Here is a 25,081-nt window from a genome sequence, read left to right on the forward strand (position 1 = left end):
ATGTCCAATTGTCTACAGGTGGGCTTTGAGTCTCCACTCCTCACTCCCCCACATTCACAATGATATGGTTTTTTGTTTTGGGTCTTCTGATGCCTGATACCTGATCTTGTTGACACCTCGTGATCACAGGCTGGTGTGCTTCTTCCATGTGAGCTTTGTTGCTTCCTTGCTAGATGGCCGCTTTTTATAAGGAATACGTATACTGCAGTATAAAGTAATTGTGAAATATCTTCCATAGACTAAAATGGCTACACAAATATAATTTTATGAATAAATACGTGAGACATTATTGCTCAGGGTAATCTCTGGGAAGCAGAGTAAGACCAGGTCCGATTAAGAAAGAGACTTGCCTTCAACATATACTCTTCTCTATCCTACCTGATCCTTTTTTATTACAATAATAATTGACTCTAAAATAATACATATTAGGATTAAAACAACTAATTTGAAATTTCTCCTACGCTGAACGTTTGGATTACATTCCCTTTTTCACAATCCCTGGAATTAGCATTTTTATTTCTAGATTTTTTTGCAAGGTCTTTCTGAATGTTTCCTTAGAGAAAAATTCTGATGACTGGAAGGTAACTAATATCTGTACCTCTATTTCACTTATTATTTCTAATATAACTCCTATGTTATCCATCATGGTCACTGGTGATCTCTGGTGGCAAAATATGAACTCTCCCTCCCTGAGGCTTGCTTTGAGACCTCAACTGCCTATAAAGATGGCATCTGGGGGAAGACTGGAAACATCGCAAACTGTGCATGGCGTCCTGCTGGCTCAGAGGTTCAAGCACTGGAGATTAAAACTGCAGGGTGGGTGGTGTGAACCCACCAATCCCTCCACAGGAGAAAGATGAAGCAGTCTGTTCCCGGAAAGACTTGCCTCAGACATTCAAAGGGACAGTTCTAGGTTGTACCACCCAAGCCTTTACTCTATGGCCTCTATCTGTATCCCCGTTTCTCCTCTTCACTTCTTAGTTGTCTCTTGGGCCACTTCACTAAATAGAGTCTTCAGTAAAGTGCTGGGAAAGGCAGAAAAATCCATCCCAAAGAAGTCTGTCTATGCCCTATTCCTCAAAACCTGAGAATGTGGCAGGGGAAAGTTTGCAGATGAGGTTCAATCAGGGCGCTGAACTAGAGAGATTCTCCTGGATTGTGTAGGTGGGCCCACTCTATTCACAAGGGTCCTTAAAGGCAAAGACACTCCCTGAGTTCAGGGTCAGAGTAATGTACGATTGCTGGCTTTGAAAATGTAAGGAAGGTCCCCATGAGTTAGGCAACGTGGGCAGCTTCTAGACGCTGGAAAAGGCAAGAGAACAGAATCTCCTCCAGGAAGGAACACAGTCCTATTGATAACTTGATTTTCGTCCCTGGAGAACTTCAAAACTCAGAATTGAACGATAATAAATTTATGTTGTTTGGAAGTTTATGTTAACCTATTACAGCAGCAAGATAAAACAAATCTAGGCATGCAGATCATGAACAGAACTAGAACTCAACCCGTGCCTCTCGTGGTTCCCAAGACAAAAAGATGAAATTACTGAATGAAATAACAGATACATACTGCAGAACCGAAAGGCCACTTACACCTACCTTGTCTTTCAACTGCCTTTCTATTTAATCCCTCACTAGGCCGGGTGACGGAGGAGTTTGCAAATCTAATTGGCAACACCTGGGATATTCAGAGAACTACGTTTTTTGAAAGGTCAACTTCTAGTCTCTCAATCTTCTAACTCATTCAACACCTGCAACTGAGAAGATGAATCCAGGTGGGGCCCACTATCAGACAGCCCTTTCTCTTTCCCTATTGATGGAATGCTGCTTCTGTAATTTAGGTTAGGGTAAAGGTGGATAAGAGACAGAGTTCTACTGAAAGCCAGCAATGAGGAAAATCACGTGGGTGCTTACTCATCTACTGACAAAGCAGAAGCTTGTTGCCTATCCAGTAGCACAGTCTTCAGCATAGCTCCCTCAGAGACCGATTGTGGAGAAGGACTAAGCAGCAAAAGAAAAGAAACAACACAGGTATTCCTTTATCTCCAGCTATGATACCATTGTAAATAACCACAAACCTGCCGCCTAACTGAGAACGTCATTGTGCTTAGCTGCCATCAAATTAGTTCCAAATTATAGCGACCTTATGTATAATAAAATGGAAAAAAAAAAGCCTGTAAGAATTGGTGCCAATCTTATAGGCTAATCTCTTAGTTACCTAATACTGCAAAAATACCACAAGTGGATGGTTTTAATAAACGGAAGTTTATTTGCACACAGTTTAGAAGACTAGAAGTCCAAATTCAAGGACAGGCTCTAGGGGCAGGCTTTTGCTCTCTGCACACTCTGGAAGAAAATCCTTATCTCTTCAAAGTCTATTTCCTAGTTCCGTGGAGATCTAATGTGTCTGGGCACCTATCTTACTCCATCACCAATCCTGCCTCATTAACATCACAAATACAATCCATTCCCAAACAGGAATATAAACCCAGACACAAAAGTGGGGAACTGCAACACACATTTGGGGGAGACACAATTCAATCCATGATAATCCCTTTTTGGCCCCCAAAATTAATGTCTTTCACCCATGCAAAACATATTCACCCCATCATATTATCTCCAAAAGGCTTATATCAACCTTAAGCATAAAATCTCATCTTCTAAATCACCCAAATCAAAAAGGATGAAACATTAAGTGTATTAAATACTGGAGGGAAACTCCTGTTCATCTGAAAATCCATGAAACCTAAATTACAAATTACCTATTTTCAAAGTATAGTGGTGGAAAAAGCACAAGGTAACAACCATTCTCATTACAAGGGGGAGAAGTAAGAGACAGTGGGGACCTAGCCAAGTCCAAAGTCCAGCAAAAAACTTACATCTGCGCTCAAGGTTTAAAAATAATTCTCTGTTCTCCGAGGTCATCCAGATCAGGGGTGGAGAACACTGGGCCTAAGAAATCATCAATACCAGCTACATCATGTGGCACCCCAAAAAGAAGCAGTTCCGGCCATCAAGGAAGCAGGAAGCAGAAACACAGAAAAAGTACCTTCCTCCAGGCAACAGAGAAAGTTTTCCTCTAGATCTAATACCATAAACTCAGACTTCTAGATTATAAACTATGAGAAAATGCATTTCTGCTTACTAAATGTGGCATTTCTATTTATAGCAGCATAAGGTAACTGAAATAGCTACGTTAGTAAATTATTACTATCTAGCTCATGAAGTTCCTATGAAACTACCACAGCTTATACAATAAGATAAATATGAGATTTAATTATTATTTTCAAAGCATTAATCATGTAAACTTACCTCTCTTAATTCTCCAATTCTCCGAAGTGCTTTATCCTGACTCTGACTTAATATGCCCTGAATTACAAAGAAAGAAAAAACTGGTTCAAACAAATGTATAACATAGTATTGGTAAAACACTCAAATAAAAGTATTATTTTAAAGTATTACATCTGAGGAATTACTATATCCTGAGAAAGGATTACATATATTGCAGATATGACTATGCTGAAAAAGTCAAAAATGAAGCCACGGTGCCATTGAGCCATCTTGTATACTGACTGTGGTCACAAACATATTTATATATTTATTTGAGTCCCTGGGTAGTACAAATGGTTAACGTGCTTTTCTGGTCATCAAAAAGTTAGAAGTTTTAGTCCATCCATAGGTGCTTCAGAGGAAAGATCTAGCTACCTAGACCAATTGGACATCCCCCCCACAGGTTACGAGGAACGGACAATTCAACCAGGGTGCAGTATAGCACCGACGAAACACACATCATTCCTCTAGTTCTTCAAGGCTTCCTCCCCCCCCCCCCACCCCACCACCCACTACCATGACCCAGTTCTACCTTACAAATCCGGGTAGACCAGAGTACATATGTAGGTACAGATAAGAACTCTCGACACAGGGAATTCAGGGCAGACAAAGCCCTCAGGAACAGTAGTGGGAGTGGCCATAGCATGAGGGTAAGGGATGGTGGGAATGGCAGGGGAAGGTGGGGAGGAGGAGAGGGGGAGAAAGGGGGAAGCGAGCACAAGGTTGGATATATAGCTCACACACACCCCTGAAGCAGAACGAATAACAGAAATGTGGATGAAGGGAGACAACAGACAGTATAAGACACGACATAACAACAATAATATATAATGGATCAATGATTCATGAGGGATGGAGGTGGAGGGGAAAGAGGAGCTAATACCAAGGGCTCAAATAGAAAGAAAATGTTTTGGAAATGTTGATGGCAACATATGTACACGGTGCTTAAAACAAATGAATAATGGATGGTCACAAGATTTTCAAGAGTGGCCCAATAAAATTATTAATAAAAAAATCAGTTAATGAGAAAACCTTTGGATACCAGTTCTACTCTAACACACACAGAGCCACCATAAATTGGCACAGCAACCAGTCAACTGGTCAATAACCATAAAACTACTGCCACCAAGTTGATTCTGATTCATAGCAACTCTCCAAGGACCCTGCTTCCCAGGGTTTTGTAGACAATAAATCTTTGTAAGTACAGACAGCCTCATCTTTCTCCCTCAGAAAAGCTAGTAGGTTTCCACCTCCAGCCTTGTGGTTAAGCAGGCTGATGATTAACCCACTAGGCCACCAGGTTCCTAACTGGTCAATAAATAAATTTAAAACAAAGGTGTTTTCCCTAAAGCCATAAATGTAGGGTTTTGTTGTAGGCTTTCTAATACAGGTTTTTAAATTAGAAAAGACACAAAGCTGAAAACTAGGAAAACCACACTACAGTGGATAAAAGCATGTGCTCTGAAATCGAGCAGCCATGAAATGAATCCTGACTTGCCTCCCTTCCTTTCACACACCGTATAAGTCACTCTTCTCAGCTTCCTCACCTGGACAACGTGAGGACAGCACTATCAGCTATTTTACAAAAGAACTGTAAAGACTAAATACATCAAAATACCTGGCATACAATAAGAAATCAATGAATGGTAGCTAATACAAACAACACTGGTAAATTGTGTTGGCAAAACTTACCATTTAAAATTCATTGGAGCTATTGAAAAGATGTTTATTTAATAATAAGGTTTTTAGGTGTGCACACAGAGGCATATATACATGTATAGAAATGGATGTTGGGGTAGAAAGGGGGAACCGGTCGCAATGATCTACATATAACCCTCTCCCTGGGGGGCGGACAACAGAAAAGTAGAGGAAGGGAGATGTCGGACAGTGTAAGACATGAAAAAATAATAATTTATAAATTATCAAGGGTTCGTGAGGGAGTAAGGGGAAAAAATGAGGAGCTGATACCAAGGGCTCAAGTAGAAATAAAATGTTCTAAGAATGATGATGGCTTTTTAAAAAATGAAAAAAAAAGGATGACAATGGCAACAAATGAACAAATGTGCTTGACACCATGGATGGATGGATGGATGGATTGCGATGAGCTTACAAACCCCCAATAAAATGATTTTAAAAAATAGAAAGAAATGAATGTTAATCTTTTGCATTTTATTTCTAACATCCTTAGAGTTTGGTGGGAGAATGAAGAGGCTTTCTACTCTCATAAACCCACAGGGCAGTTCTACCCTGTCCTGTAAGGGCCCCTGTGAGTCAGAAAAGATTCACTGGCAGTGAGTCTTGGAATTAGAAAGCTTGCCACAATGAAAGCACAGTTCTCTATCGCCTCTTAGTGGCAGTATTACGTAAGTACATGCAGAAATGAAAGCCACAGACAAATCACAGAAACATACCAGACCAGACCTATAAAATTTACCCTTTTGGGGAGGGATGGGAAAAAAAAAAAAAAGAGGACCTGATGCAAGGGGCTTAAGTGGAGAGCAAATGCTTTGAGAATGATTGGGGCAGGGAATGTATGGATGTGCTTTATACAATTGATATATGTATATGTATGGATGGTGATAAGAGTTGTATGGGTCCCTAATAAAATGTAAAAAAAGAAAAGAGGAGAAAAAAATGACTAGGGAAGGGACTGTACAGATGTGCTTTATACAACTGATGTATGTGTATGTATGAACTGTGATAAGAATTGTATGAGCCCCTAATAAATTGTTAAAATTTAAAAAAGGAAAAAAAAATTTACCCTTTGAGAATGAAGTCACAGAATATCGACAAGACACTAGAATGTAGACTTACTTCATATGTATAAGAAAAATATTGTCTATCTAAAATTTTTTGTAATATAATTTTTATTTGTTATAGAAAAATTAAGTTAATCAGTAATAAATAACTTGTTACCACAGCTCCTTTAAAATGTTAAAGTGTTTTAAATAAATATTCCTTTTAAAACACGCTGTATTTAAAAATAATAAACCTATACTTCACAAATAACACATCAAACTGATAGCATTCTTTGAAGCACAGTAGGTATTCCCACTGAGCTCTGGGTACTTTAGAGGCCTGGTCACTGGGTCACACAGTGGGACTAAGGCAGGTCGTCCAGAAAACCATAATAGCATCCTCTCCCCACACACTTCACCAAGAGCTTTACAAGCAGTAATCTTAGGAAACAATTCTTTTTATAAGAGAGGATGGTTGGGTTTAGACTTCAATATAATTATAAGAAATAGAGATTTCTGCAGGTATTTATGAAGTAAAAGGGAAAACTTAGAAGGTTGGGTGTCCCTTTCTACTGAAATAAAGAAGAGACCTGCAGACTGGGACATTCAGGAACACGTGATATAGACAAGCATGCTTTAAATCCAAGCCTGTTAGACACTGCAGGAGCAAACCCATCCCTGACTGAGGTACAATCCTGAGACTTCCTCACTTCCTTTTGGTTTTTTATTTATTTAAAAAATCATTTTATTGTGGGCTTGTACAACTCTTGTTACAATCCATACATACATACATTGTGTCAAGCACATTTGTACATCTGTTTCCATCATCATTCTCAAAACATTTTCTACATGAGCCCTTGGAATTGGCTCATTTTCCCCTTCCTTCCCCACTCCCCTCTCCTTCATGAACCCTTGATAATTTATAAATTATTATTGTCATATCTTACACTGTCTGACATCTCCCTTCACCCACTTTTCTGCTGTCCATCCCCCAGGGAGGAGGTTATATGCAGATCCTTGTAATCGGTTCCCCCTTTCCACCCCACCCTCCCTTCACCCTCCCAGTATCGCCACTCTCAGCACTGGTCCTGAAGGGGTCATCCGCCCTGGATTCCCTGTGTTTCCTGTTCCTATCTGTACCAGTGTACATCCTCCGGTCTAGCTGGATTTGTAAGGCAGAATTGGGATCATGATAGTGGGGGGAGGAGGAAACATTTAAGAAGTAGAGGAAAGTTGTATGTTCTTCCTCACTTCATCAAAACCCCAGTCACAGTGAAGTGAGGTTAAATGATCATATTTAGATGTAAGACATTTTAATATTAAAATTATTACTCTACAATTATTAAATGAATCACTATCACAGCCAATGAATCACTTACTTGTAGCTTTTTCTTCTCTCTATGAAGGGTTTGATAAGCTGTAACAAGCTAAAATAAAGAAAAAGTCACCAATAACATTAGTCATTTCTAAACAAATGCAGTTAATTGTTCTAAACTTTCTAAAACATCTCTTACTGAAAATACAAAAATAAATCAGAAGTGTTCTTTCATAGACAATTCAACCAAATTAGATGATGCATATATCATTGAAACTAAGTAACACAGAAGAATGCATTTCTGAAAACAAAATGTAATTTAACTCTCTACATAAAAATGCTAACTGACTTAACTTTACATACATAGCTCTTTAAATTTCAGTAGCCCAATTCATAAGTGGGAATTACAGTCAATCTGCCTAAAGACAAGAGCCTACTCAAGCTGCTGCCACAGACCACAAACCAGCAACACCTGGAAGCTTCTTTTAAAAAGTAACTCATGAGTACCACCCAAAATTTACTGAATCAGAATTAGCAGGAGGGATCAGCGGCAAGAAATGGTGTTTTAACAAGTTCTCCAGGTGGTTTTTTGCATTGAGATTTAACAGACCATGTGTTTGATTTCTAAAAATTCCTTCTCATCATAACACACTGTCATCAGCTCAATTCTGATTTACAGTGATCCTATATAATGTTACAAGACTGTAAATCTTCACGGCCGAGAGAACATTCTCCCGTGAAGGAACAGGCAGGTTTGAATCGCTGACCTTGGGGGCAGTGACCCAACATCTGGCCCACAGCACCAGCAGGGCTCCTTTTCACTGCTTATAGGACCTGTGAAAATCTCTAACGTTGCCAACTCATAATCAAGGGTTAAAACTGGTCATTCAGAACCTAAAGAAATGTTTAATCGTACATTCTGGCACTTGATAAAATTATAGATGAACAAATCCTGTTAAGCCTATAAATGAATCACTGAGTAGCAGTGAGTTAAGTTTAGGAGTTCTAGTTGTCTGAAAGGCTTCCTGGCGGCACAGTGGTTCAAGCAGCTCAATTGTCTGTGCGGATTATGTCCCAATAAAAACTGTTTTAAAAATAAGAGCAAGAAGGAATAAATGTAAAGAAATAAGTACACAGTGAGAGGAAAGAAAAAACGGAAGCTGTTCCCATCACTTAATTCCACTTCATCGCTCTCCTGCAGGACAAAGTAGAACAACCCGTGAGGCTTCCAAGGCTGTAATCCTCCTTACAAAACGGTATCGCACATCTTTCTCCCAAGACGCGGTTGGTGGGTTTGAAGTGCTAGGCGTTAGGTTGGCAACCATAAAGCACTGTTCTATCCTGGCTCCTTTTCAACAGAGAAGCTGTCCCCACGCTTTTTCTTGGATGGCTGCTGTGCGCCCCAAGGATTTTCACTAATGTCTTCAGTTAAAAGGCAGACAGCCATGGAAGGTGAGGTCGGCAATGGAGACAACAACACTAAAGGCAAACCTGTACGAGCAGGAGCTGCTTTTCCTATTACCTAAGGACAGCCAAGAAAATGGAACTGAAAAGAGGAGTGTGTATGTGTGTGCATGTGGGGCGGGGGGCGGCATGGGGAAGATATCAATCAAATGACAACCACAATACTTCCAGCAAAATTCTGTACTGTAAGAACCATAGTGTATTATAAGAACAAAATTCTGTACATTCAGAACTACAGTAGCAAGGAATGGTGAAGACAGGGTTATGGCAACTACATCACAGCTCCATGACGAAGGTAAAGGAGCGCCTTTCATCCCCAGTCAAGCTGCCTGACACTTCCGGAGGTACACAGAAAAGCAGAAACACCACACAGTTCTACAATCCAATCCCGATTGCCAGCTGCTCCCCAGGGGACTTTATGCAAGTGACTGCGTCTCCGTCAAACTAGAGCTAATTAATTAACATCCACTTCACAGGGCCGGTGCAAAATTAAATAGCACTATAAGTATAAAATGCAGTGAATTAGCACACTTCAATTCAAATTATATAGCACCTACTTCAAACTTAAAAGTTATTGAAAATAGCATATATCTAACTAAACATATCAATATTAATTTTAGTGAAAACAATTATATAAAAAAATGTAAAGGAAAAAAGTTGCCAAGTTCTGCAAGTGCCTCATGAGAAAGGTGGTTTTAAGTCTCCATTTACATCTCTGGGCTCCAGTCTGACTGTGAATTTCAGCCTAGTAATCCCTTCCTATGTTGTTAGAATTTTATAGTTTTAAAAAGATGTTTTATTGAAATGTATTTGCTGTTTGGGGCTGTAGGATAAAACTAGCCATATTCTAGCCATAATTGGAAATATAAAATATGTCCAACCTTACAAATAACCCTGAACATTAAATTACTTAATGTTCCTATAATAATTTACAAGCTACAAAGCACATGAAAACCTTAAAGACTTTTTTTTTTTTGGCTTTATGCAACCAAAAAATAGGCAACTTACTCCAGAAAGGCATTCCTGAGTACCTTGTAACTCGACATGCCAGGGAGGGGGCTCAGAAAGGGCACTTACAGTCATTCCCCATGAATGTTAAGTATTCTATGCTACTTAAGGAAGGAAAAGGGAGATGGCAGAGCACTAGTTCCCAACTCCTTGATGGTACACATACAGCATCAAAAGTTAAAAGAATCACAGAGCTAAAAGTTTAAATGTATGTATGATGAAAGTGAATCAAGCCCGTCAGATAATCACACTACCTAAAATCTACATGAGGTCAGAATGGGAAAACATATGGCCAAGAGAACTCGTTTTGGAAACCCGGCAGTTAGGGCATGAACGAGGAAGAAAGACGATGAGCTGCACTGAGACCTTGAAGAGAAGGGCCAGGAAAGACAGGGCACAGAAAGTGAGAACTAGAAGGAAACAGTCCCTACAATTTTACCAAGAGTCGTTCTATAAGGTCCCTCCACGACCACAGAAAGTCTTTAACGAGATACTGCCACTGGCTACCTACCATTAGTAACCAGGGTATCTAAGGAGTAAATAGTCTATCCAACCACAAGAGTAAAAGCAATAGAGTCCTCCTCATTTATCAACTCTCTCATTATACAACATGTAACATTTACAACAACAGTAAAAATCTACCATCCAACTACTTGCACACTAATGACATTTGTCTATAAATAAGAAACACTGAGGTGGGCACTGATTCTTAAGATTCGATGTGATACTTAAGATTCTCCATAGTTTGGCAGTTAAGGGAAAATTCACATCACTGTATATTATACAAAGATGTAGTGTGGCAGTTATGTGATAACATGATCATCCTCCACTTTGTGACCTGATGCAGTCAACCTCCATTTTGAAATGTTAATTTTGGTCTAACAACTTGGTCTTCAGTACCTTAGTATGATGATAACTGAGCAGTTGTGATATTTATTATGAATTAGAGAATAAAGCAAAGCTATTTTCCCACCGGCAAAAGGGTCTTGCTCTTACCTCAGAATACTTTCCTCTGTAGTTACTTAAACTTCGTTCCATTCTTCTCAAACGATGAATTAACTGCTCTTTGCTGAGACTGTCTGAATTCCCTAGTGAGTCTTCCGCTTCACTCTCCATATCGGAAGGTGGATCAAAAGGGGGGGAACATTCCAGGTCAAGCCGATTCAGGGACTCTCTGGAAGACGTTCGTACCAAGGATTCTTTGGAGGAAGATCGGAATAGGGATTCCTTTATGGGACTTCGGAACAAAGACTCCATGGAAGGTACCCGGAGCTGAAGCTTCTGTGCAAAAGACTGTGAGTCACTGGACTACAACGAAAACAAAACAGGATGTACTTGTTACTCTTACGCATCTATTATCCCCTTTGGCCTATTAAAATTAACAAATTCCAATGATATTCCTGACATTTTACATACTATGTTGCTTCCTTAAAATAAAAGAACTCCGTTTGTTTCCGAAAAATAGCTGACCCAGGAGTCAGAGGACTGGGATGTAGTGTCAGGGCTGCCATCTAGCAGTGGGGTAAACCAACAAGTCACTGACTTCAGTTCACATTTCTATGAAAAAGAAGAAAAGTATACCATCCAGCCAACCTCAAGGTGAGCTGTGAGGTTTATGAGGGCAGTGACCATCTATACACAGGAGGCTTTAAATAGTTTGTGAGGAAATTCCATTACGTTTCTATTCCAATTTTCCATGAAAATCTTGAAGCCCTTTATACTGGGAAGCATGTGAGTGAACTCAAATGACTTTATCTGGTGAGACTGGCAGAGCAGTGACACCCAGCGCTGCCCTATCTGCCAGTATGTCTACTGTGTCTCCTAACAAGAAAATTAAGTAGTAACAGGTCCAACTCGTGTCTTTCTGCAATGATCAGTAAGATTGATGTTTTAAAATCATGATCACCAAAGGCTTAATGTTAATTTGTTTGAATGATGACACATAACAATGACCCTAAGATACAGCAATATTCAACAAACTGTTGTAAGCAGAATTCTTGTGTTCAGGTCACAGTACACAGCATTAAACTGAAGTTTCCTAGAAACTCATTCTCATTAGAGCAACAGCATGGTCACCTGTGAGTCCCAATGATGACAGGCATGAAATACTAACAAGAGACCGAGGTCATACACAGACAAAAGGTACCTCCAAAAAAACCCTTTTTATTATACAAGTCTAAAAAGCAAACACTTTCACTCAGATCTTAGAGATTTAATAATCATATGAGGCAAAATGAGATTAATATAATGTGGTATCATACCTCACCCCATCCCCTCCATCTGCACAAAGAGCTTTATCAGAACTTGTTTATAATGGTAAAACTGGAAGCAAACCAATGATCACCACTAAAGAAAGCATTTATAAATTATAGTACATGGAAAGAGACACATTATCACATGAGAGGTGATAAAGTTATGAAATAATATTGATACTACACACCAATATCTATTTAAAGTAATCATATGTATTTTTCTAATTAATACATGTTTAGACAAACACCTCTACACTTAGATTGTGTAGGACAAACATCAAAAGTTAACAGTGTCACAGTGGTAAGATTCAAGTAACTTAATCTTGATACTGTACTTGAGTTTATTTTCCAAATGTGCTAACTTTGCCTTCATGATCCGGAGTAGGGAGGGGAAGGGAAGCCTTGGAAGAGAGGACCATCAGAATCACCTTCCTGATAAAGCACTCCAGTGCCAGTCTCTTCTGACCCATAAGGGAAATTACTTTTCAGTTCATAGCAGACAAACTTCTTATAACCTGGACCAGGACAAACAAGTAAAGCAAGTCTGAAGAACACTAGAAATAGCTATATTGTTTTCGGGTACGTGAGAAGCTAGCGAATAATGCCAAAGACATTCTCAGAAGCGAATAAATTTAACTGGCACATCTATGCTTAGAAATGTGATTCAGCATGTTCTATATAACCTTCAGCAAATTAATTAACCTCTCCAGTCCTCTTTGTCCCTCTGTAAAATGGGGCTAATCAAAATTATGGTTATAATACCTATCTTGTAAGATTTCCATATGGCTGAAGGGGCGTGGGCTTGAAAAGATTAATGGAAAAATAGAATTTTTCCAAGAACTTTTTGAAGGTCTTTTGTATAAAGTGCTTACAGCGCTGCAAGTCAAAAAAAATTCTTGGCTTTCCCCGGCAGGGGCTGGATTTTTTGAACTGCTAATCCCACAGTTAGCAACTCATTCAGGGCTCCTTTCAATTAAACAATAGCAGATGCCATTATTATTAAAGAAAGGAAACTAAAATAGATACTCTTAAAATTTTACTTTTACTAAAAAGAAATGGGTGCAGGGGCACAGGGCACTAATTCACCTAAGGGGAGGATTATTGTTTATATCTAATTCACCTAAGGGGAGGGTATTGTTTATATCTCCACAGGGAAAGACGGACCTGACTTAACCCAGTGCTCAAAGATGTGAATGCAACATGCCGGCGTGGAGTAGGGAACCAGTGGAGAGGTCTGAGGGGCCGGGCCCAATCCCAACTACGTGTACACCTGCCCCTTCCCCCAGGGAATTTATTTCAGAGGACAGCACTGAAATCTACAGCTCAGGGAGAGGGACATGTCTAATCAGAGCACACGGGAACAAACGAAGGGGGAGGAAAAGAGAGTGGAGCACATCCTGGTCCACCAAGTCTTGATGACAAGATTCCTGCTCAGAGCAGCCAATCCACAGAAAAAACCATATGGCCAGCTCCACTATGAAACACGACATCCGTCACTGATCCATAGCCCTACGGGAGACAACACTGGAGAAACTGTGTGGGAATTGTGCACAATCTGATGCCACCACACCGAGGCAAAACACTAAGAGCGCAGAACACAGCAGCAAGGGGACAGAGCAATGAAATTCCCAGGGAATACCAAAAATAGACTTTGGGGCCAGGGCTTGGGGCCCCATCAGACTGGACTGGAAAACGCACCTAAAGGCCAACGAACAGTCCTTGAACTAACTACAAGTTTTTATTTCCTATTATTTTTTCTTTCCTATTGTGTTTGTTTTGTTCTTTTGTCATTGGCTTGTTGGTGTTGTTTTGTTTTATTTTGTTGCTTGGTTTTGCTCTGTCATGTTTTGGTGCATGTTATTATCTCCGCATGTCTGTCTAAATAAGATAAGCTTGATGAACAATCCGGAGAAGAAAACAACAGGACTGACATGGGCGAAGGGGAAGTGGGGTGAAAGGAAGTGATGTTAACAAACTCAGGGACAAGGGAACAACAAGTGATGCAAATCAGTGGTGAGGAGGCTATAGGAGGCCTGGTAGGGCATGATCAAGGGGTAATGTAACTGAGAGGAATTACTGAAACCCAAATGAAGGCTGAACATGATAGTGGGACAAGAAGAAAGTAAAAGGAAATATAGGAAAGAGCTAGGAGGCAAAAGGGCATATATAGAGGTCTAAATAAAGGCATGTACCTATGTAAATATATTTATATATGAGGATGTGGAAATAGATCTATGTGCACATACGTATAGGTTTAGAGTTAAGGTAGCAGATGGACATTGGGCCTCCACTCAAGTACTCCCTCAATGCAAGAATATTTTGTTCTATTAAACTGACATTCCATAATGCTTGCCTTCCAAACACAATCGCTGAAGACAAAGCAGATGTGTAAGCAAATGTGGTGAAGAATTCTGATGGTGCTCACTATCCAAAGATATAGTGTCTGGTGTCTTAAGGCTTGAAGATAAACAAGCAGACATCTAGCTCAGAAGCAACAAAGCCCACATGGAAGAAGCACACCAGCCTGTGTGATCATGGGGTGTCGAAGGGATCAGGTATCAGGCATCATCAGAAAAATCATATCATTGTGAATGAGGGGGAGTGCGGAATGGAGACTCAAAGCCCATCTGTAGGCAATTGGACATCTCCTTAGAGAAGGGTCGCGGGGAAGAGACCAGCCAGGGTAGCAACAATGAAACATGTAACTTTCCTCTAGTTCCTAAATGCTTTCTCCCCTCCCCACTATTATGCTCCCAATTCTACCTTACAAATCTGGCTAGACCAGAAGATGTACACTGGTACAGTTAGGAATTGGAAACATAGGGAATCCAGGGTAGATGATCCCTTCAGGACCAGTGGTGAGAGTGGCGATACCCAGAGGGTGGAGGGGGCTGGTGTGGAAAGGGGGAACCGATTACAAGAATCTACATATAACCTCCTCCCTGGGGGTCGGACAACAGAAAAGTGTGTGAAGGGAGATGTTGGACAGAGCAAGATATGACAAAATAATAATTTATAAATTATCAAGGGTTCATGAGGGAGGGGACAGAGGGAAGGGTGGGGGGAAATGGGGAGCTGATGCTAGGGGTTTAAGTGGAGAGCAAATATTTTCAGAATGATGAGGATAATAAATATACAAATGTGCTTTACACAATTGATGTATGTATGGATTATGATGAGTTGTATGAGCCCCTAATAAAATGCATTAAAAATTACTTTTACTAATTAAACAATACCACATACATGCTTATTCCCACATTTCATATAATGTTAGTGCTATATTTATATCATATACTTAGCTTTGTAGTCAGACATTTTGAACTCAAGTCTTAGTTTTACTGACTAATTACGAAGGGGTACCCCCAAAAAATCCCTGAAATCTTTCCCCAAGCCCCAAAACAACCTTATCACCTTCAAAGTACTTTTCATTACGCATAATACATTTGTCAAATCTGCTATTTCATTCTTGAAAATAGTTTTCAAACTCATGTGTTTGGATGGATGACAGGACCTCCCTCATTTTACTCTTCATCTCTTCTATGGTATGAAATTGCTGTCCTTTCATGTCCCTCTTCTTTCATGGAAGTAAAAACAAGTTGCACAGAGTGAAATCAGGTGAGTAAGGTGCATTGGGCAAGAAAGCCATGTTGTTTTTGCCAAAAAATTGGCACACTGAAATGGCTGCATAAACAAGTGTATTGTCATGGTGGCTAAACTAGTTCCCCATCTGCCACACAACAAGCCTTTTTTATCACACACTGTTATGCAATCTTTTTAAACCTCTAAATAGAAAGCTTGATTAACAGTCTGACCTGGTAGAATGAACTCCAAAAGCCCTACCCCCCTCACATCAAAGAAACAAATGAGCAATGTCATGATCCGTGATTTCACTTGACAAGCTTTTTTTGGGGAAACATGACGATGGTGTCTTCCACTGGCTTGATTGATGTTGCTTTCAGGAGCATAAGAATAGCACCAAAAATGAGGACCTGATGCAAAGGGCTTAAGTGGAGAGCAAATGCTTTGAAACTGATGAGGGCAAAGAATGTACAGATGTGTTTTACATAATTGATGTATGTATGGATTGTGATAGGAGTTGTATGAGCCCCTAATAAAATGTTTTTTAAAAAAGAAGAATAGCACCATGTCTGTCACCAGTAATGACCTTGGGGGGAAAATCTGGGTCAATTCAAAGCTGTTCTTTGCAAGCACAGCTCTTTTTCCTGGTCAGTCAGAACCCGAGGTACAAATATCGCAGTGACCATTCTCATTCCCAAATCTTGCATTAAAAGTCGCTGAACCAAGCTCCAAGATAGTCCAGATAATTCCCCCAGCTCTTCAATGGTCTGCTGTCTGTCTTCCAGCCCAAGTGAACAAATTTTGTGCACATTTTTATCCATTCAGGATTTTGATGGACATCCAGACGAGGTTTGTCATCCATTGACATTCCACATTTGTTGAAACAAGAAAACCACTCCTACACTTGAGTTTTTTCCATAGTGTAAGCTATGTTAAAAATCACAGCAGTTTCTGTGGCATATTTCTCGAGCAGGAAATGAAATTTCACAGTCACAGACTGTTCTCTTAAATCGGCCATCATGAAAAATGAGGTTCAAGTGAAACTCCTTTTATAAAAAAATTCATTTACCAGAGAGAACCTTCCGAGGTGATGGCACTAGGTGCACTAACTCAGAGTTAGTTACTAGGCGCTCACCTAGGGGGCAGGAGCGTGGCGGGGGAGGGGGAGTGCATAAGATGAAAGCTCCACCCAGCAGAACTTTTTTTCCTTTTGTTTTATTTTTGGGCACTCCCTCGTATATGACTCTGGGAAAGTTATTTAACCTCTCTGTGCCCATTTAATCATATGTAAAACGTGGATATAACCACATCACTCACATCACAGGGTAATGATGAAAAGTAACACACTGAAACACATGACGTACTTAAAATCATTCCTAGCTATGACATTCAATAAACATCAGCTATCAATTGAAAGCAAATGTTTCCTTCTTCTTTACACTAGTATTTACTAAAGTTAAACATATCGAGCAATTTATCTTGATGTACACAATGGAAATGTGCAAATAAGTTCAGTAAAGATCTATACTATAAAGTGCGCTAAGCACTATACAAAACAGCTCCTACTGCTGATACTATAAATAACAGAACAGATTAAATAAACACTAAATATGTAGTTTAACGGAATGTTAGACAGCAATGAGAGTGAATGATGTACAGTCACAACAATAACAGATTAGTAAGTAAAAGAAGCCTGACACAAAAGAGGCTTCTGATTTTATAAAGTTAAAAACAGGTCAAATTAACCTCTCTCCTTAAAAATTAGGATAGTGGTTACCCATGAGGGTGAGCACAAAATCTGGAAGGACACGTAACAGGGACCTCTGGGGTGTAAGTAATTTGTTGTTTGATTTTGTGTGGTTAACAAAGTTGTGTTTGGTTGGTGAGAATCTGGAAAACTGTATAATGAACACATCACATATGTGTTTTTATATTTTATATATATACATTTTATGTTATGATGTTTTGTTTTCAATGGCTTCTCTCAGAATGTTTGGGCCAGGAGTAAATCATGTAACTTTAGTTTGGTCAGTATTACACTACTGAAAATCTACCGAGCGAAACCTCTTTGTAAAGTTAAGATAATAAGCAATCTGCCTTTTGTCTTAGCTTTGGCCTTTCCTCACACCTATAGGAACTTTGGGGATTCACTGGTAGAGTTAATACCTTCCTTGAGGGAGACTCAAATCCAACCTCATGCAAAGCTACCAGCCATCTTTCAGTGGAGACACATGTTGCTATTATGCGGAGAATGTGTGAGCAAAGCTTCCACAAAGACAGGCTAGGAAGAAAGTCCTGGGGATCCACTGCAGAAAATCAGCCAGTGAAAGTCCTATGGGATCACAGTGGTCAAGTCCATGGCACCTGAGGTCACCATGAGTCAGTAGTCAACCTAATGGCAGCTAATAACAACAGCATGCTACTCACAGAAATGATACAGTTGGAGAGCACTTGGAATCAAGACTGGGGGCAACAGGTCTAGGGATATAGGCTTTCTCAGAACCTGGATCTCCCCCTTCCTGAAACCTAAGAGGATCTCCGCTGAAGGCTGTCAGCCTACAGAATTTTGGAAGCTTTCATTCATACATTTGCTAGACAAAACTTTTTGACTATGTTTAGTTTATAAATCATTATCTTATAAATCAAATTGTCAATATTCATTTCCCAGGTATTGCTCTATATTAGATTCAGACTAATGGTAGTAATTATGGGCAATACAAGCAAATGCCCATCTTAAATATTGCTATCACTATGTCTGGAATTAACTGAAAAGTTTTCTTTCTTTATTTGATTTCATTTTTTCAAGTGAAAATTTTCTTTCTTTTTGAAAGAGGTCAAAAGAATGTCACTTGAGTGCCACTCTCCTAAAAACATTTTAAAACAAAGATAAATTCTCTATTAGTAAAACAGTCTGTAATAAAGCAAATTCTAAAAGAAACCCCATTTCCTTCAAATCCTCCATCCAAATTATGTAACTACATATATCCTGCAATATAACTCCCTCTATAATCTTTTATAACTATGAAGCCATCGTTCATTGAAATTTTTTTCACTTCACTGCCATTAATGTTAAAATTAATGCTAACAACAAAGTCAGCAGTTCAAACCCACAGCTGTTCCAAGGGAGAGAAATGAGGCTCCCTGCGCCCATCAAGATCTACAGCCTCAGAAATCCTATCCAGGGTCGCTGCGAGTTGAAACTGACTTGATGACAGTGGTTTGTTGTGGTTTTCGGTCACTGTAGAAGGACACTGTGCTTGATAGAGTAGATCAGTGAAAATGGGAAAGACCCTCAAAGAGACAGACTGAAACTGTGGCTTCAACAATGGGTCCAAACACAGCAACAACTGTAAGACTGGCACAGGATTGGTGTGCTTCGTTCCGCTGTTCACATCATCATTCACAGTCAGAACTGACGCAACAGGACCTAGGAACTACAATCACAAATGTATGTGTAAATACAGATATATGTGGGCACAACTACAGATATTCTTCAGATATAATCAAGCACCTTCCAAGAATGCTTTTAGGGCACCTCAAGACCAAAAGCACGACAGCAGGTGGTGCATGCTTACTGCCATTGACCAATCTGACCAGGACCGCATAAATGGCCCTTGCTATTAGAATGGGACAGAAAAATAAAACAACACTCAAATTCTTAAAAAAAAAAAAAAAAAAAAGAGGGGTGGTGGGCAGACTATCTGGACCAAATGAAACTAAAGGACTCTGAGATGATCGTCCTGGGAGACGCTTTAAAGCATGAATCAATACAATCCCTGAGATCACCTTTGAGCAGAAAAGCAGATTGACAAAGGATGTTGTAGATCAGTGCTCTAATGAAAAACCATCAGTTTTTAGTTGAAAAGGGCAACATTTCAATCAAAGAACAAAGATGATGAGATGACACGGGGGCAGGGAAACGAGAGTACTGAAAGCAGAACCAGAGCACAAACAATTAAAGAGAAAGCTGATTTTTACAATGTAAAAATGTAACTAATGTCACTAGTCAACTCATGTAGAAATTGTCATATGGGACCCTATCTTGCTGTGTAAACTTTCACTAAAATCACAAAATGTTATTTAAAATATATATATATATATATAAACTCTTACATTATATACAAATGATGCACATACAGCATGAACAGATCTTATTTTCTTAATTTCCCAAAGAACAATTAGCAGACCATATATTATATATTGGATCAAAAGACTGGACATTATAATTGCAGGGTCAAGTCAAAACTACTAGTTAACACACACTGATCAATGCTCTGAAATGACTTGCCATTTAAAATCACATTAGTAGCAGACCTGAAGGAGAGCAGCCGGTTCACTTCCATTTATACTGTCGGGAGACTTCAGGGCTTGGACAGATGCACTCTGAGGAGAAGAAAGAGGTGCTCATTGTAGAGAAACACAAAACTAACAACGGAAAACTGTTATGAACAAAATGTTAAGACCAATTGGATACATTTAGATATTAAAATTAGTAACTGCATTTATAAGAATATTTTCATGCAGGGTAAAACTAGTATAGTAGTATTTTAGAAAATTTGCTTCATTGTATTATACGTATGTATGTATATCTATCTAAATAGAGCAAAGATTAGTACGTAGTGAGTTTATTTCAAGCGCATCCTATACCTCTCCACATTGTGATGTCCCCAGTTTTCCCCCCTCATGACAAAATTAATATCACGGATTCAGTTAGCAAGCTCTTTCAAGTTGAGAATGCAGAAAACAACTCTAAGGTCAATTGTGCCCTACAATGACACAATACTCCAAAGTACTTGGGCTAAGCTCTGAAAAATATGTTGTGTTCTTTTGAAGCAGAAGTCTAAATGAAACTGTTAGGACAATTTTCAGAAAATTTTCTAATTAAAAATATCTTCTTTATAATGTGTAAACCTTGTGTTTAGGTCCATTGATATGAGGATTGTTCTAAATTAAGCAACATTCTACTACTGATTCCATGGGAATGAATCAGATTCTTTGGGATTCAAAATTCTATAAAGCATTCATAGTTTACTAACCATCTGTCTAAAAATTAGAGCTACAAAGGTGGCCCCAATAAAGTAATTTCCAAGTTTCAAACAGAAGCATCTTGTAGTCATGTTTCAATATGGTGGTAGTTAAAATAGCACCAGTACATTTCCCCTCATCTCGACAATGACCAAGAACAAATATTTAATCTTGGTTATTCTTAAATATTAGTAGAGCAGGCCTTCCAATTTACAAAACTTCTAAAGTTCTCATATTTCACCAATTCAAGACATTAATTAAAGTTACAGACTGGAAAATATAGGAACTACCTTTTAACGTCCTGTTCCCTACTATTTAAAGAATTAGAAATATACACAGAATATATTTGAGTGGTATCACAATTAATGCTTTCCAGCCCTAAAAGTATACTATACTTAAGAACCAAAATCAAATCACTGTCATAGAGTCAATTCAACTCGTCCGACTCTATGGGACAGAGAAGAATTACCCTTTTGAGTGTCTGAGACTTTACATCTTTCCAGGAGCAGACAGACTCATCTTTCTGCTGCAGAGCAGCTGGTGGTTTTGAACTGATGACAGTGTGGTTAGAAGCCCAATGCATCGTCCACTATACAACCAAACAAAAAAACTCACTGTCACTGAGTTGATTCTGACTCATAGTGACCCGTGACCCTATAGGACAAGGTAAAACTGCACCTGTGGGTTTCCAAAACTAACTCTTTACATAGAAAGCCTCGTCTTTTTCCCAAGGTGGTTTTGAATGGCTGATCTTGTGGTTAGCAGCCAATACATCTACACATAACCACTATACCACCATGGCTCCTTAAAAGCATACTGCATAAAAGAAAATAAAAATATATACTTTTTAAGATCAACAGGTCTTGACCAGTCAGTACACTCAAAAGTAACCAGCACTTACACTGACAAGAAGGGAAATGAAAGAGTTCCTTTATCTCCCCACCCCTTTAAGATAGGGAAGGGGGGCAATACAGTCCATACTCAGTGTAAAGTAAATAAGTTGGCACATGATTGTGATTCATGCAAAAACACAGTCTACAAACTGTTTTCCATGTTACCATATCAAACATGGTAATTAAACAAACTCCCCTATCCATATGAGAGAGGGGCTGAAAAACATTTGTTGAAAAGCTGCATTATCTCTTTCTCCTATTTTCCCTTAACCTTTTTGAACTCTCCTCATACATAGTTCATGTATCACTCCATGGAGCAGAATCAATGCAGGCCTTAGCACACTACAGATCCGTCTTAGCCTAACATATACTGTACATTTAAATCATGAATCTCTGGAAGTAAAATGAGAGATTCTGTCACTCTCTGGAAGACCTTCTCCCAAGTTCCACCTGGCAAAACCCAGCACAGCTTTCAACTTTCTTAATTTTCTTTTTTTTGGTCACATTTTATTTATACTTTTTTTAATCGTCTTATTAGAGGCTCATACAACTCTTATCACAATCCATCTTTCAACTTTCAAGTGTCCCTTTACTTGTGACACTCCATGTGGCTTCCTGGAACGGCTAACACAGCCTTAATTTCTATCTACCACAAGTAGATATTCGACTTGTTTGTTTCTATACTAAATTATTAACTCTGGCAGAGCATTTTCCTCCTTCAGCCCCAGGAGCTAACATTTCGGTTGGTAGTAGGGACTCAATGAATGGTTATTAAATCCTTCGGGAATCACTGCTTCAGTAAAGAAGCTCTTCGGGCCTTCTCCCAGAAAGAAGCCTGAGGAACTAGCGTAACCTTTATCAAGGTTCAGTTGGTGTCCCAGAGGCAACACTGAGCTCACAGGATATTTGCACATATTTAACTTAAAAGCATACGCAGGTCTCCGCCAAATTTGTCTTCAGTTACATTTATCCAATCTTTCAAGAACCATTGAGCACTAGAGATATGGCAAATCTTGGGTTGTGAAGTAGAGATTCAGTTTTTAAAACTCGGAATTAAGGCAGCATTAGCAGTCGGTAAACGCATAATGAAATTACCCCTCACTGAATTTTTATTGTGGTCTAAGTACTGTTATGGGTTCCCTCTACTCCTAGCAGAAAATTGAGCTCTTATCTGAACAAAAACAAAAAGGACCATATATACTCATGTGTACACTGAGTTTTTCAGCACATTTTATGCAGTTTTTGTGGTAAAATTAGGTGCCTCAGCTGATATTCAGCTGCACTTATACTCGAGTACATATGGTAAATAAGCTTAGAGATCTTTAATTTTCTTTGAGTACTTATTTTAATCAGTTATAATGCCTCCACTAATTATTATAGCACTTTTTGACAATACAAATTACTTTTACAATTAATGGAGGGTTCAGTGTCCACTGTGACCAAAAGTTACCCTTACTAGACAATAAAACATCTCTAAATTTCTAAATTGTACTAAATTAAGATCTTATAGGCTACATTAAAATAGGGGGGGGGGAGCATCTACTTTCCAGAGATAAAATTATATAAAACAAGATTCAAAATTTTATAACTTTAACCAGTTAAGCAAGAAGGCAAGTAGTTATTAAGTATGTCCTTTCATATTTTTAATACACAGAAAACTACTACTCTACCAGAAGAAAATTATTTGTCACAGTAGAATCTTCTTACCTATTTAGTGTCGTTTAATTGTGCATTTACATAGCGACACATTTTTTCCCTTAATGTGTGTTAGGTCTCCAAACATTCTAGGCCTCCCGCCAACACCACAACATGGATGCCTAACAATGCACGTAAAAGTAATGAGCAAGACGCTCCCGTATGAGGAAAACGTATGCGTTCAGACCAAGTGAAGGCAGTCTTTACTACGTTAACGAAAACTGGTAATTTTGCTGCTGTTAAAAAATGAGCAAGAAGCACACCAGCCATCAGAATTCAGCATCTTTTTCTTAATTTTTTTTAGTGCAGTGTTAGCAACAGGACATTGAAGTTGGTTTAAGTGATGGTAAACAGCAAGCAACATTAAAAATTTGCGTCTAGAATTACCAAATGACTTTGCTTCCCCACAATGGGAAGGCAGAAAGCGGTGGAAGAACTCACCACACTGTCACTCTGTGTTTTAAGCTGTTTGGAGGGATCCAAAGCAAAAATAGTATATTCAGAGAGAAAAGCAGGCTCTGCTATCATCCCGGCTAGTAGCTGTCTCATTCAGTGTAATAAGCAGGGGCATAAAAATAAAACAAACCATAAAAAACAAGTAACAGCATGTTGCAAAGTGTTCTCACCACTCAGCATGCACAACACTGTGTAAACAGCCTTGTGGACTGAGGCTACCATGAGCCACCCGCCCCTGCCCACTGCCCCACCTAAAGTAAAATGCTGCATCGGTGGGGAAGGTCAGAAAGGAAGACGTGTGGGTCAGCAGAGGACCTCAAAGTTCAATTTACAATAACTTGCTTACTGACATGCAAATGACTTATGTAAATAGGCACCATAACACACAACTTCTCTGGCAATTTGGTATAAGAATCCATACCCACCCCGACCAAAAAAAGAAAAGCATGGTAAAGAACACAAAGCCTTCACATAACTTCCATAAATGTTAAGCCATTCATTTTCATATATTTAAAAAGAAAGCATGGAGATTTACAGGGAAAATAAAACACATAAAACTATTAATAATCATTATTTAAACATGCATACATATATAAATTATATATGGAATAAACTTTTGTAATTGAAAGTTATAGTAAGTTTTAAGGACAAATTCTACAGTACATAGGAACTTCAAAAATTCATAGAAAATAGAATTGAAAAATAATGGAGTTTTTTCACAAACTTTTGGACGCTCCTTTATACTAGTCTTTATATATATATTATTTCCTGTACATACAATTCTGAATTGCACTTATAAAATTATAATAAAATACACTTTTATATGGTAGTGGCTACCTAAATATATAAATGTGATAAAATTACACAGACCACACATACAAAATGCACTTAAGTCTGGTGAAATCTGAATAAACTGAGGATATCAGAGTTTACCAATGTCAATTTCCTTCTGCTGATAGAGTACTGCAGTTGTGCAAAATGTCATATTTGGGGGAAATTAGTTGAAGGGTTACAGAGGCCTCCTTATAGATATACATTATTTTTAACTTCCACAAATTTATAATTATTTCCAAATAAAACCTTCAAAAACGTAATTTGGTCCCAAGTTAAAGCAGAATTTAATCTACTTCTTTGGCCTAGGCCCTCACTGAAACATGCTGGCTATGTGTTTGAACATTCAAGAGGACCACTTAAAATTCCACGTGTTGAAAACTTTCAATCTACCCACCTTGTCTTATAATACACATACAGAGCGAGAGAGAGAGGCAGATCTACATCCATAGAGCTTTGTCTTTGGGGGGACTTAATCTTGTCTCTGTTCTGGGTAGA

At 38.8% G+C, this 25,081-nt stretch overlaps 1 protein-coding gene across 6 annotated transcripts in view; it reads right to left on the bottom strand.

Moving 5' to 3' along the window:
* Positions 1 to 25,081, bottom strand: part of GOLGA4 (golgin A4) — a 120,250-nt gene that overhangs the window by 76,521 nt on the left and 18,648 nt on the right. For 3 of the 6 annotated variants that reach the window (XM_075547056.1, XM_075547057.1, XM_075547055.1), the window contains exons 3-7: positions 23,738 to 23,836; positions 19,998 to 20,066; positions 10,849 to 11,160; positions 7,445 to 7,492; positions 3,310 to 3,366 (exon numbers count right to left, since the gene is read on the bottom strand). In XM_075547056.1, the coding sequence (XP_075403171.1) occupies positions 3,310 to 3,366; positions 7,445 to 7,492; positions 10,849 to 11,160; positions 19,998 to 20,066; positions 23,738 to 23,836 (585 nt within the window). Of the gene's footprint in view, positions 1 to 3,309; positions 3,367 to 7,444; positions 7,493 to 10,848; positions 11,161 to 19,971; positions 20,067 to 23,737; positions 23,837 to 25,081 lie in introns of those variants that run through there. The other 3 variants (XM_075547059.1, XM_075547058.1, XM_075547060.1) reach the window with 2 other exon arrangements.

This window comes from Tenrec ecaudatus, chromosome 4 (genome assembly GCF_050624435.1).
Source record: "Tenrec ecaudatus isolate mTenEca1 chromosome 4, mTenEca1.hap1, whole genome shotgun sequence".
Taxonomy (NCBI): domain Eukaryota; kingdom Metazoa; phylum Chordata; class Mammalia; order Afrosoricida; family Tenrecidae; genus Tenrec; species Tenrec ecaudatus.